Genomic DNA, 13285 nt, shown 5'->3' on the forward strand with positions numbered 1-13285 from the left:
TAAATACAAATACAAAGAGTTTATAAAGCACATGGTTGCTTCAGATGGAGCGCCAGGCACTAGCAACTAAAGGTCGCCACAGATAGGAAGTTAGAGGGTTATGTTAAAATGGAACGTTTTCAGGTTTTTCCTGAAAATAGATTCTGTAGAAGCTAGCCAGAGGCTAAGCGGAAGGGTATTGCAGAACTTAGTCATAAGGTAGACAAAATATCTTCCATCCCTTCTTGCTGTGTGCACACGAGGAACCAGAAGACGTTTTTGGTACTAGATCTCAGGGATCTAGATTGAGAATATGCCTTGATTCTTTTCTTAGATATATAGGGCCTTTATGATCAAGGGCTCTAATGGCCAGGATAAGAGCCTTGAATTAGACTCATTTGGTAACAGGCAGTCGTAATAGCGGTGTTAATGATTGATGTGCTGTAATTTTGAGAATCAGGTGAGCTGCGTAATCCAGTTTTGAAGTCACTAAAGAGTGAACAACTGTCTTAAAAGTGTAATTGGGCATAACATGTGATATTATCCGTAGGGATTTAAGAGTAGAAAAACAGCCGGCCAATGCAGCTTTAGTTTGCGGGGGGGGGGCAAATGAAAGTTTGGAATCATGGTAAATCCCCAAGTTGAGGCAGGGGAGGGAGAAGGCCCCAGCTCCGAAGGCCACCAGTTACATGAATCAGGGTAATGCTTAGTTCCAAAAAGAGGACCTGCATTTCATCAGAGTTAAGCTTAAGACAATCATTGATCAACCAATTGCCCACTGAATTTACACACAATTCAAATGAGTTGAGGACCAGGAAGCCCTTCTCGAAGGGGAATCTGGGATTCATCTGCTTGGAACACCCTGAGACCTACAACATAATCCTTAACAATATTTTGTTTCCCAGGGAAACCTTCCTGTTGGGCGCATATAGCTTCTGTGTCTGAGTAGACATTCAATGATCAGAACCAATTGCTCTTCTACTCATCATTTTTGCCACGCAAATTTCACCATGTAGTTCTTAGAAAACTTTGTGTGGAGAAAACAGGTATCTATTCAGGTTGAAAAGCTGTTGATTGATTGATTGAAAGGGAAAAACGTGAAGATTTACCAAGCAGAAAAAAATGAAATCATCCCCAATTCTGACCCGAGAACATGGAATTAGGAGGTAAAACGAAGATAGACAAAAAAATGCAATGCACAATACTGCCATTTTCATGCAATAATTCTAACATGGTTAGAATGACAGGTAATGTGTGCTTCCTCCCCTGGTAGGATATTCAGTTCAGCAGCTCTTGCTGGGTACAGTTGAGGCATATATATTTTGGGGTATTCAAATATATCTTTACAGTGTAGAAAGCTAAGGAAATAAATATTAACTGAACCCAATAGAGATCATGTGATACCAATAATCATTTTCATTTTACAACTACAATCAATAGGAAACCCTTGCAGAACCATTATTCTACGTAAACAAATCCATCTGACATACACCAGATCCATAAAGCATCATTAATGAGAGGTCAATTGGAACTTTACACAGAGTCTCTAGATACCAGTCCACATATAAATGCCATACCTTATGAAACTGGGGTGGATATATTCGAGCTGCTCCGTGGTTTAAGAGCAACTGGTAGCAGATTTCTGGCTGCGCGGCTGGGCGCACCCCTGTCACCTTCAGCACATATTGGATGGGTGCGCAGCCATTGACATCCATGGCATTTGCTTCTGCTCCTGCGTCCAGCATCATGTTCAGCAGTACATGGTCACAGTTCCAAGCAGCCTTGTGAAGAGGTGACTTCATGTCCTCGTCACGCGCATTGATGTTTGCATTACAGTCCAAGAGCATCCGGCAGATAAGCTGGTGGTTTGAGCTGTATACCTGCTCCTTCATTTCCAGAGTCCAGTATGCTGCAGTTGCCAAGGGAGTTTCCATTTCAGCATTGAAGCTATCAACATCTGCCCCATGGCTAACATAAAATGCTACAAGCTCAGGTACGCCGGCACGCGCCACTGTGTGCAGCGGAGTCTCTTCCATTTCGTTGTTGCTTCGTATGTTTACATTTGCACCTGCATTTTAGATAAAAATTCAAACAATTATTAAAACAAATAGACCGTGCCAGTAAATTGTCATAAAGCTTCAAGGTAAACCTGCATCAGATCAGTGAATAGGTGCAAGACATACAAATGTGTCAGCTACCGTGTGAACAGCTGGTGCCCCCACCACCTCTACTTCTCAGTATTCTCTGTGTAGAAAGTGCAGCTAATACTTACTGCACATTTAACGTAACTTTTGCTTCTTAAATTGCAGTAAATCCACGTCACAACACAGGTCAACTCTATCGGTTAGCAACAGCAAAATCATTTTAATGTGGAAAAACAGGCACGCAGAAACCCTGATTCTGCATGTTTTGCACCAATTATAATTAAATTTGATGTAATTTCACATATGCTGGATTGGATTACTCTGTTACTTATTTTTGACGTTAGTGTACATTTACCAGACAACTATGAATGAGTGCATGAGAGGGAATTGGCTTTTCCCCTCTTTCAGCTAAATGTCATCTGCAGGCTTCGTAACCTTGAGACAATGAAAGTTCAATAAAGCTCACACGGTAGGGAGTGGTGCCTTATCACAGTATGTGGGACTAAAGGTGGTGACACCTCTATGTATGTACATGATAGGTTCTCTATGTGGGTCAAAAGTGATGCAGTTTATCTATCTGCATATGATAGCCTTTAGTCTACTTTGTTTGAGGTTTGAATGAAGAATTGTGGTTTGTCTTTTTCAATAATGTGCCCTGTGCACCATAAGAGGAAGAACACAACATTTCAGTTCCCCTTATGCTCTGATGTGTCTCTCCCGCTCCAGGAAACAATGAGCGCGACTAGGAGTGGCAAGACCTTTTTATTATGGGTATACCAACATGGGGCGAGATAGGGACTTTGATGGGGGAAATGCATTGCGATTTGGAGGTGGAGGAGTTTGGCCTATCCAGACTCTCCCGAAAATCCAGAATCTCCTTCACATGTCATCCATAGAGGAGGAATAGTTAGAGGTATATCCTAGTATCCTCTTGATACTTTTTCTAGATTGCTCTAAAACAGAGAGTTCAGTTTTCTCTTTCAGGTTGGCACATTGACAACGGACTCAGTCAATGCTCCAAACTGAACCAGAAAACCAGATGGGCTGCACCATCCACAAAAACCATGGAGAAAATTTAAGTGAGCTGTTTTACAGGTAACGATCAGCCCCATGAAAGATTTTAGGGATAGTTAGTGGAAGCCCAAACCTTCTATCATTAAGGAAGGACACACCGAAGAACACTAGAGAATGAGGGCTATATTTCAATGAGATATATAAAAATCAAAACCCTTTTCTAGTGAACACGAGATGAATTGTAACTACAATAAAGACAAAAAAAACTGCAGCAGCGTTTACTGAATGCGTAAATGATAGGAAAAACTCCAATATATTTGCTTATTTTTATAGCAATTCTTTCCTTATTCTGCTACTTCCTAAGCTATAGACTAATGATAGCTCAACAGAAAATAGAAAGTCTATTTTGAGTTTCTGAGATGGTTCACACCTGCATACCAGTTTGAACATTAAGGCTTGCGTTCTGTTTAATATTCTCACCATACAAGGGCAGTGGTGCTTGATAAGAACAGCAAGCAAAGCCTAATTACCTTTCCTGATAGCCTTTAAGTAAAATAGGTGATGCGATTTTGCGTGCCATGTCTCATTGTCACCTGACATAAGGGTACCTCTCTAATCCTTATCTCCTGTGTCTAACTTTTATAATGTTATTTAGCAGTTTTAGAAATTTTGACAGAATAAACAAGTAACCAAGAGTGAGATAATGCCTTTCACTTTCTTCATTCTGCAAGAATGTGGTCTTTTGAACAACAACAATAAACAATACTCAGTTATCAACCTTCCAGATTTTTTGCTCATTATTCCACAACAATTATTTGAAATATAACAGTCAGCTTTTAGATTCAATAATGTCAATATGTTCAAGAAAACTTGATTATCATGTTGAAGAACAGAATAACATAATGCTAATTCTATTACTCATACTTAGTCAAGTCAAGTCAAAAAGTTTTTATTGCGATTCTTCATCATAAAAGACATTCTAAAACAGTAATTCATGATCCATATAACATAAATAATCTTCATAAACAAAAGTCTTTCTAAAAACCAGACTACACTGGCACATAAATATTAAAACGAGCTAAAAATAGAATTAAATATACAATATGCAATAGACTTCGACATAATTGTAGACAATCAATTTTAAAAACTCAGTGTGAGCCGCTAAACCTTCATTTGTACCCCCCTAATTCCCTCAAACCGGTAACCATAACATCAATCACCCTATAAGCTAAGCCCCAGTTTTTTTATACGTAGGACCCATGCCCAGCTCAGAAATTTTGCAATACTAATTACAATTATTTTAGTGGTATCATACCTCAATATTCTATTGGTAACCTGCGCCGAGCTTGTGCCCATAAGCCTACACACAGGTTTTAACCATACGTGCCTAGGTTGGTGGTATGCGTGGCAAACAAATAGAAAATGATCGATGGATTCGATGTGATCAGAACAAAATACACATTTGTCACTACCATCAGAATTCCATCTACTAGATAGCCATCGTAGAGGTAATGAGCCTATTCTGAACTGATGATACAATTTACGGTCTAACCGCTTTGTAATGAGGTCCCAAAATTCTTCCAGGCGGAGATCGTCCTTAATGTCAATGAAGGTTGCTGTCAAAGAACTGCCTAACTGGGACGAGTACCTCTTAGTTTTAATCATATCCCTATACACAGAACTAAGAATCTTTTTGGAGGGGAACACAGCTGTATCCGGATTAGCCCAAAGCTCCCCCATCCCCATACTTGTCAGTAGTAATTTAATTTCGGCTAGCCATGAGATCACATATGAGCCACCCAGCCCCCTAACTTCCTGCAAAGCTTTGGCATATAAGGAGAGTTCAGGAGTGGTCCATAGACGTCTCCAAAACGCCAGGGGTCTATACCGTGCCACGTCCTCCACTGCCTGGCAACCGAAATCCACAAGTAGGGGAATACGCGGCGAGGAGTGGGGTAATCCCACAGCCTACTTATTCCCTTCTGATAGATGAGCACATGTTACTCTAAGAAGGGGAATAACCAGAAGGAAAAGACATTGGGGGCGATTTGCAAACTACATTATTACTACTTGAGAACTACAACATGCTATTCACAACCTGCATCTCCAAATCTCCAACTTTCCGATCTTCTCTATGGGGTGACCCTAAAACATGTAAGTTTACTACTTAACAGTAAATATGGGCGGGACCAGGGGGAGTGCAGGAAAACAAGGCATACTTACTGCTAAACTGGAGAGATTTAGGGAGGAGTAAGAAGGGGTTCGGTTAGGATTAGGAAGGGGTTTAGGGAGGGACATGCACCCTCTTACAAAGGAGTAGGCCCCCAGCTAGTCACAAACTGGGCTTTTACAGTCACTGCTGCCAAAAAGGACCCAAAACCGTAGTAATTTACTCCAGCTCAGAACCGAAGTAATCCTGGTACAGCACATGGCATCGCATGTGCATTGCAGCCCCCTCCCATTGAAAATAATGGAATCAGAGACTTAAATTTAAACGTCTTAAGAAATAATGTTAGATTAAATTATTTAAAATAGTTAAAAATGTAAATATGTCCAAGTTAGACCACAATGGGGGTCCTTGAGGCCAATGACATAAGTGAAAGGGATGCTATTTAAATAGTATTACCTTCTCACCTGTCTTCCTCATCCAATTCCTAAATTCATGAGCAATCGCTCATCATGCACACACATTGTTCTACCCTAACCAAAAAGATAAAATCACCCCAACATGGCCTTCACACTAACTTCCTGTTGTGCTCCCAGTACAAGAGCCGAGCACTCCCACGCGCTGGTGGACTCGTCATTACAGGTAACGGAGACCGAATTGCCACATGGCAAAGGGCTCCCATTGATTTTAAACCACTGCTGCTCACCAGACCTTGCGCACTATCACTCTTTTTAATCAGCAAAAAATTGCTTCTTAAATGAAGCAGCTCTCACCTTGCCAAAGCACCCCCTTCCCCAGTCCACCACTGACGCAGTCAAATTGTTGTGGAGGGAAGGCAGGCCGGAAGTGACTACAACTTCCCCTCGCTTGCGGCACGCAGGTTAGCAGGCTAGTTGTTCTACCCTGTCCTACTATAAAAGAACGATGCCTTTCTTTTCACGTAGTGGACGCACGCAGCAGGCAAGCCTTTGGAGTGCCAAAGGCAAGCCCGTCGGCGCCCGTCCACGCCAGAACAGGCCCAGGGCCAAGGAATTTTTGCCCCTCTCCCCTCAGTCCCATGCACAGCCTGTGCCGGGCGTTATGTTATGTTATGTTATATTAAATAAACTTTTTGAGCGTAACTAACACCATTAGGTTCCTTGGCGCTATAACAGAGAGAGCAGATGAAGAGACATGAAATAGCAGCTAATTATAGGACTCAGTGAAGAGAAAAGTTTTGAGGGAGGATCTAAACTTGGAATAAGGAGAAGACAACCTGAGAGGAAGGGGTAGGGAATTCCAGAAGGTCGGGCGAGGAATGAGAACCTGAGGCCACCGTGTTTCTTCCTCTTGAATCTAGGAACTGATAACAAGGCCATCTGGGATGACCGGAGAGTGCGGGGGGAACAAACGGGTGGAGAAGGGAGGAAATGAAAAGGGGACCGTGACCTGCAAGGGATTTGGAAATAATGCAGCCAAGCTTAAATTTGCAGCGGGCAGATACCGGAAGCCAATGGAGACTTTTTAAAAGGGGGCGGACATGTTGATCTCTAGGTTGATGAAAAATCAGGCGGGCGGCCTGATTTTGGATCAACTGAAGCCTCCTAAGTTGATAAGCAGGAATGCCTACATATAATGCGTTGGCATAGTCAAGCCTAGACATGACTAGCGCAAGCAAGGTCAAGGTTAGGGCCTCAGGTGTAAGTAGGCAAGAGATTTTGCGTATTTTCCTGAGTTGGAAGTGGCTTGAGGATACTACCGCGCTTATCTGGGGCGTCATAGAGAGGTCACTGCTAATGACGACTCCCAAGCTTTTGGCACAGTTGACAGGGCAGGGAGGGCTGCCAAGGCTAGCAGGCCAAAAAGAAGGAAGCCAGGGATTGGAAGGTATACAGGGGCGGTGAAGTCAGGCAGGGGAGGGTCAAGGTGGGGGTTGTAAAATGCGGGATATGGACCATTAGAGGTAAGTACCGATAAAAATAAATAAAACGAATTTCGTTGCCCAGTTTGCATCGCCAAATGTGATGCAGCGTGGGCAACAAAATTCGTTTTATTTATTGTTATCTGTACTTACCTCTAATGGTCCATATCCCGCATTTTACAACCCCCCACCCTGACCCTCCGCTGCCTGATGTCACCACCCCAGTATAACGCCCGGCACGGGCCGTGCCAGCTCAGTCCCCAGAATTTATACCCGGGAGACACTACTTCAACTCAGGCAGGTTACAAATACACCATGCCTCCACTCATCTCCCTCGAGGGACAACAAGGCAACTGCACCCACTGCTCCTACACTCTTTCACCAAAGACAATCCCATCCCCCATCGAGCCTTCAATCGGCATGTCCCTGCTGAACTGCAGGTGCCTGCCGAAACGCTCTATGGAATTCAACATGCTTCTTCAATACACAGAACCAGATGTTCTGTTCCTGACAGAGACATGGTATCAAAACATACAACAAAGCAGACCAGGTCAAAGGATGGTGTGTAACTATACCAGTGACTAAGAAACAATAGGATGCATATGTGCATCAGTGCTGTTGGTAGTTATTGGCAACAGAAAGCTAGAAAGAATCCCATCAGACCACCCTTTTTGGTGGAGTTTACGTCACGTGGGAATCGCTGATCATACCATACCACATCTAGCCATATAGTGCTGGTGTGGAAATGGATGTCAGTAATCTAGCCATGGTGTTTACCATAAAGTGGACAGAATGATGTGCAGTGCTCAAGTGATAGTGATGAAATAAAATTGACTACCCTGGCTCTAACAAAGTGTACATACGGAAGCCTGAGTGTCAAAAGTTAAAAAACGCCTGGTAGAGAGTCTACCCTATGGCGCTGTGCAGGACGGTCGACATGTTTCAGCCTAAGGGGCATTACCCCGGCTTTCTTCAGGACCATAGATAAAAATAGCTACTGCAACTATAACCACAAGTGATATGTTGGGTAAAAATTCACAATAAATTTACTAATAGATTGATACATATCTACCAGGAATTCGAACGTTTTAGGCGTCCACTGGTGGGAGAAGTTTGTCTTCTTCCTATCAACAAACAAAAATAATTGTACAACAACACTGAATTACAAATACACAACCACCTGAATACAGAGAGACCGTATAAAAGAAACACATCTGCATGAATACTTTATATTCCGCATAAATAGAATGAAGCATAATAGCTTAATCACCCAGAGGCATTTCCTCTAAGTAATACTCACCCAGCCTTGTGTGGGTGAAGACCTCACCTCACCCGGCAACCGCTCGGGAGTATGAGGCCCCGCTCTACGGTGTAGAAAAAGAACACAGTAAGTACACAACTCTACGGTGCCCAAGCCAATCGCTCTACACATTAAACCTAACAAACGTGTGGTAAGTACCCCTCTGCCAAGTCAAAGTCCTCACATCCCATCCCTGATGACATACTAGTAATCGCTTGTGTTGCGAAATGTCTCATGTCGCGAGACTTAATGCAGACCCTTGGGAATGCCTATGAATAATCTGTTTGTTAACAGATCGTTTACCTTCTCATGCAGATATATAAACAGCTAACTAGTACATCGCAATCATATGGCGTTAGCGGGAAAGCTAACACCATATGATTGGGATGTAGTAGTTAGCTGTTATCAGGGATGGAATTTATGCGGAATATAAAGTATTCTTGCAGATGTGTTTCTTTTATACGGTCTCTCTGTATTCAGGTGGTTGTGTATTTGTAATTCAGTGTTGTTGTACAATTATTTTTGTTTGTTGATAGGAAGAAGACAAACTTCTCCCACCAGTGGACGCCTAAAACGTTCGAATTCCTGGTAGATATGTATCAATCTATTAGTAAATTTATTGTGAATTTTTACCCAACATATCACTTGTGGTTATAGTTGCAGTAGCTATTTTATATCTATGGTCCTGAAGAAAGCCGGGGTAATGCCCCTTAGGCTGAAACATGTCGACCGTCCTGCACAGCGCCATAGGGTAGACTCTCTACCAGGCGTTTTTTAACTTTTGACACTCAGGCTTCCGTATGTACACTTTGTTAGAGCCAGGGTAGTCAATTTTATTTCATCACTATCACTTGAGCACTGCACATCATTCTGTCCACTTTATGGTAAACACCATGGCTAGATTACTGACATCCATTTCCACACCAGCACTATATGGCTAGATGTGGTATGGTATGATCAGCGATTCCCACGTGACGTAAACTCCACCAAAAAGGGTGGTCTGATGGGATTCTTTCTAGCTTTCTGTTGCCAATAACTACCAACAGCACTGATGCACATATGCATCCTATTGTTTCTTAGTCACTGGTATAGTTACACACCATCCTTTGACCTGGTCTGCTTTGTTGTATGCTTTGTATTCTGGCACTAGGGGAGTTATCAGACAGGTTGTAAAATATTCCCCTTGACCCTCCACACACATTTGGTTTTGTTAGAGACATGCTATCCCCAAGCTCTGAGCCGGATGTTGTTCAAGCCCTCCCCCAGGATACCTCCTCCAGCGCCTCAACAGAGTATGTGGAAAGGGTGGTGGAATTGCAATTATCTATAAAAGTCCCCTCTCCTGCCGCATACTAGATAGCCGGATCCTTGACTGTGAGAACGCCCACTTTATTATTCAACTCTTCCCTTCAAAATCACTCTCGGGCATTCTCCTGCACCGCCCACCGAGAGCACAGGGACAATTCTGTAGTTCACTGATGGAAGCCATCATCTCACGTGCCTGCTCCTCTTCCAACTTTACAGTAGTGGGAGACTTAAACCTCCACTTTGATGACCCATTGGACAAAGTGGCAGGTGATCTAACCCTCGACTTGGCTACCTATCATCTTCACTTGAAAAGCCATCAAGCTACACATGTAAAAGGACATTTACTAGACTCTATCTTCTCAAACATAACCGAATTAAAAACTAGTGAGCCCCTGCCCATCCCATGGTCGGACCACTTCCTCGTACCATTCACCTGGCAAACAATCACTGAGCCCCCCCCCACGGGTCATCACATCGCTTCCCAGAACGCCCTTGGTCAAAACTAGTCCCTGATGAATGGAGACGCGAATTCAAAGTCACCGTACCCCGATTCGAATCAGACCCATTGTTAGCAGACAAGCAAATTTCAACTTGGATAGAAAACTCATTAGATCAAGTACTGCCAAGAAAAATCTTACCTAAAAAAATGGAACCTTCAAATCCCCTTTGTTCACCCCAGAACTTCGCGGCATGAAAAAACAATGCAAAAAACTAGAATGTATATGGAGGAAGGACTGGGCCAATAACAAAAAATAGAATGCAGAGCAGCCATTAGGTCCTACAAAGCTACCCTGAAAACCACCCAGGCGGCTTCCTTCGAAGAAAAAATTCAAGCCTCCGCCATCTCCTCTAGGGAAACATTCTGTATCGGTAAAAAACTGCAGAAAGTCTCAGACCCAGCCCCCGTCACCGAACCCTCTGGCCGCAGATGCAACGAACTGGCAGAATTTTTCTCCACCAAAATTCAAAATATCCTAAAAACCCTCCCAGTCCCTGACTACCTACCAGAACACCACCCCCTAGTTCCCACAATTAATGCTACCCACCTAGACTCTTTCTCCCACTCACAGTGGAGATGCTCCCCCATATCTTAAATTCAATTAAAAGTGGCTCCCCCCTCGACCCCGTACCTTTTAAAAAGTTCTAAACAAAGGGACAGCTTTTGTAAGTACATACCATACCACTGAACTTGAAACTGAAGTGTCATTCTTCAAATTTATGCGAATACTCAGGTTTGAAAAACTAGGCAAATCGGGTTAGTCCGTTGTTTATGTTATCTCGCGGATGCGCTATGTAGAGGGCGTTTTGCAGACCCTGAAGTATTCTTGCCCCGTCCGTCGGGTTGAGTTGAAGGAAGGTCTAAGCAGGCGGTGATTCCGGTAAGATGTTGCAAAGCATTTCGGCTTTAATATTGGGTGTTCGAATTGTGAGGCAGAAGCCGCTTTTTTGGAATGGGAGCTGATGTGTGCTTATTATGTATTGCAGAGGACGCTCGTACAGGTCCCGCCGGTCTTAACCTGTTCGACGCTGCTGACGGAACCGTTCCGTCACGCCCCCCGGGTGGGCTGTGCTGGTGACGGAACGGTTCCGTCACGGCCCGGCCGCCGCGCCTGCGCGGCGCTGATTTCGCGCCTGCGCGGCGGGTTTAATTAAGCGGGCGGGCCGTGACGGAACCGTTCCATCACAAGCACAGCTCACCCGCGAGCCGTGACGGAACGGTTCTGTCACCAGCGCGGGTGAGCCGCGTGCCCGCCTGCGACCATAGCCGCCGCAGCGAAGGAGTTAATGAAAATACGAAAGCGTGTTGAGGTGAGCAAACGCGTGTTTCCTGATTCAATGTTATATCTGGTTCTCAGATTGTCAGAGTGAACAGTGGTAGTAATGTGTTGACATTACTTTGTAGATTTCTTCTCCCCCTCCACCCCCCCCCCCGGGCATATAAAGACTTCAACATATACGCTGCCGGTTGGCTAGCATGAGGTGGGTTACAACTTGGTGAAATAATTAGAATATAAGACAGGGCGAATAAGTTTGTAGTGGTTCACTGTGACCCCATAATTCTTTTATTAGGTGACATCGTTTGGACCGAAGTTGCTCGTATTATGGTAGGCTTGATTAAATAAGTTTAAGCTCCATAAACTTCTAGTTAAATGACAAGGGCATAATGTGAAAAGAATTCTCTTTGATGTTTAGGTTCTGTAAGAACTGGATTTTAAAAGACTACTCGACAGATCTCATAAAGAGTTGATTCCCTGGTGAGACTTTTTATTATTGGAATTGATGCAGATGGGATTGTGATGGTCCCAAATAATCATGATGCAGTTATCTTATAAATACAGACATGATGTGTCTTTGATTGAGAATAGGAATAAAGTTTGGTTTTTCATTAGAAAAGGTAGTTGTTCTAACAAGAAATTTTTAAATTGCAGACGAGTTGTTTCATTGCATCACGTTAATTGTTTCTTTTGTCTTTTCTTTTCTTTTCTTTTCTTTTTGTTACCTTTAACAGGAACTCCTGACGAAGGGACCAGAGTGTCCCGAAATGCATTGGGTGGACATGAATTTGCTGAATATCATTATGTTTTGATCTAAAATGTGATGCATTTATGTAAAAAAAATTCTTGGTAAAGACAAGTTTGAAGTAACATGCCATTAAATAAATGTATGTAATGAAGAAAATGAATAATTTGTAAAGTTTTTAAATTTGATTAAGTAGTGCAGGTTGTAGTCCCTACCACCATTTTGGGGTAAGGCCACTTACATTGAACAGGGCAAAGACAGCAATGTTTGGCCTGTGCTGTGGAATGGGTGTTCAGTGTTCGCTTTTGGTGCTTATAGGTTCAAGAATGAAGGAAACCAGAAAGGCTTATAGGAAGTTCAGATATTTAGAGGAACAATCTTCCTCCTCAAGTGCTGCAGAGTGGCCTCAGCCACAAGTAGTCCCACAGAATACTCCTCATTTTAAGGACATTATGCAGATGGAGGAGAAATTGAAGGGTGCTGCATTTGAAGCTAGAGAGGCACCTGATCCTAAAAATTTCCATAGTAGCTCATACTCAAGAAACTCACGATAAGATGCTCAAAGAAGAAGAAATGAAGGAACTCCTTTCTCAAGGGCAAAATTATCTGAACTTTTAACCCATCTAAAAGTTCTCTGAAAGAAGATTTCTTTTTGGTCAATATCAGAGAACTGACCATGAATACCTGATTCTACATAGTGCTGTGAACAAGGTTTTTGTGCACGAGTGGAATGCTATTAAGTCCCAGGTTTCTGTAAAGGCGATATCCTCTGCAAACCTTTTCTGTGGAATTTCCTTCCACAGTCAGAGTAGATTCTTTGACGGCAGCACTGTCATCTCAAAGCTGTTCCAGAGGGCTCAGTCAACTGAAAATGGAACCTGAAATTAAGTGGACCTAGTCAGTCTTCTTGTTCACTACTTGAGCAGGCACCTATGAGAACTACATCATTCATT

The 13285-nt window shown here is 43.0% G+C and overlaps 1 protein-coding gene across 1 annotated transcript in view; it reads right to left on the reverse strand.

Moving 5' to 3' along the window:
* Positions 1–13285, reverse strand: part of ASB4 (ankyrin repeat and SOCS box containing 4) — a 318258-nt gene that overhangs the window by 267080 nt on the left and 37893 nt on the right. Inside the window, exon 3 of the mRNA XM_086940001.1 lies at positions 1557–2047. Within this exon, the coding sequence (XP_086796127.1) occupies positions 1557–2047 (491 nt within the window). The remainder of the gene's footprint in view (positions 1–1556; positions 2048–13285) is intronic.

This window comes from Lissotriton vulgaris, chromosome 10 (assembly GCF_964263255.1).
Source record: "Lissotriton vulgaris chromosome 10, aLisVul1.2, whole genome shotgun sequence".
Classification (NCBI taxonomy): domain Eukaryota; kingdom Metazoa; phylum Chordata; class Amphibia; order Caudata; family Salamandridae; genus Lissotriton; species Lissotriton vulgaris.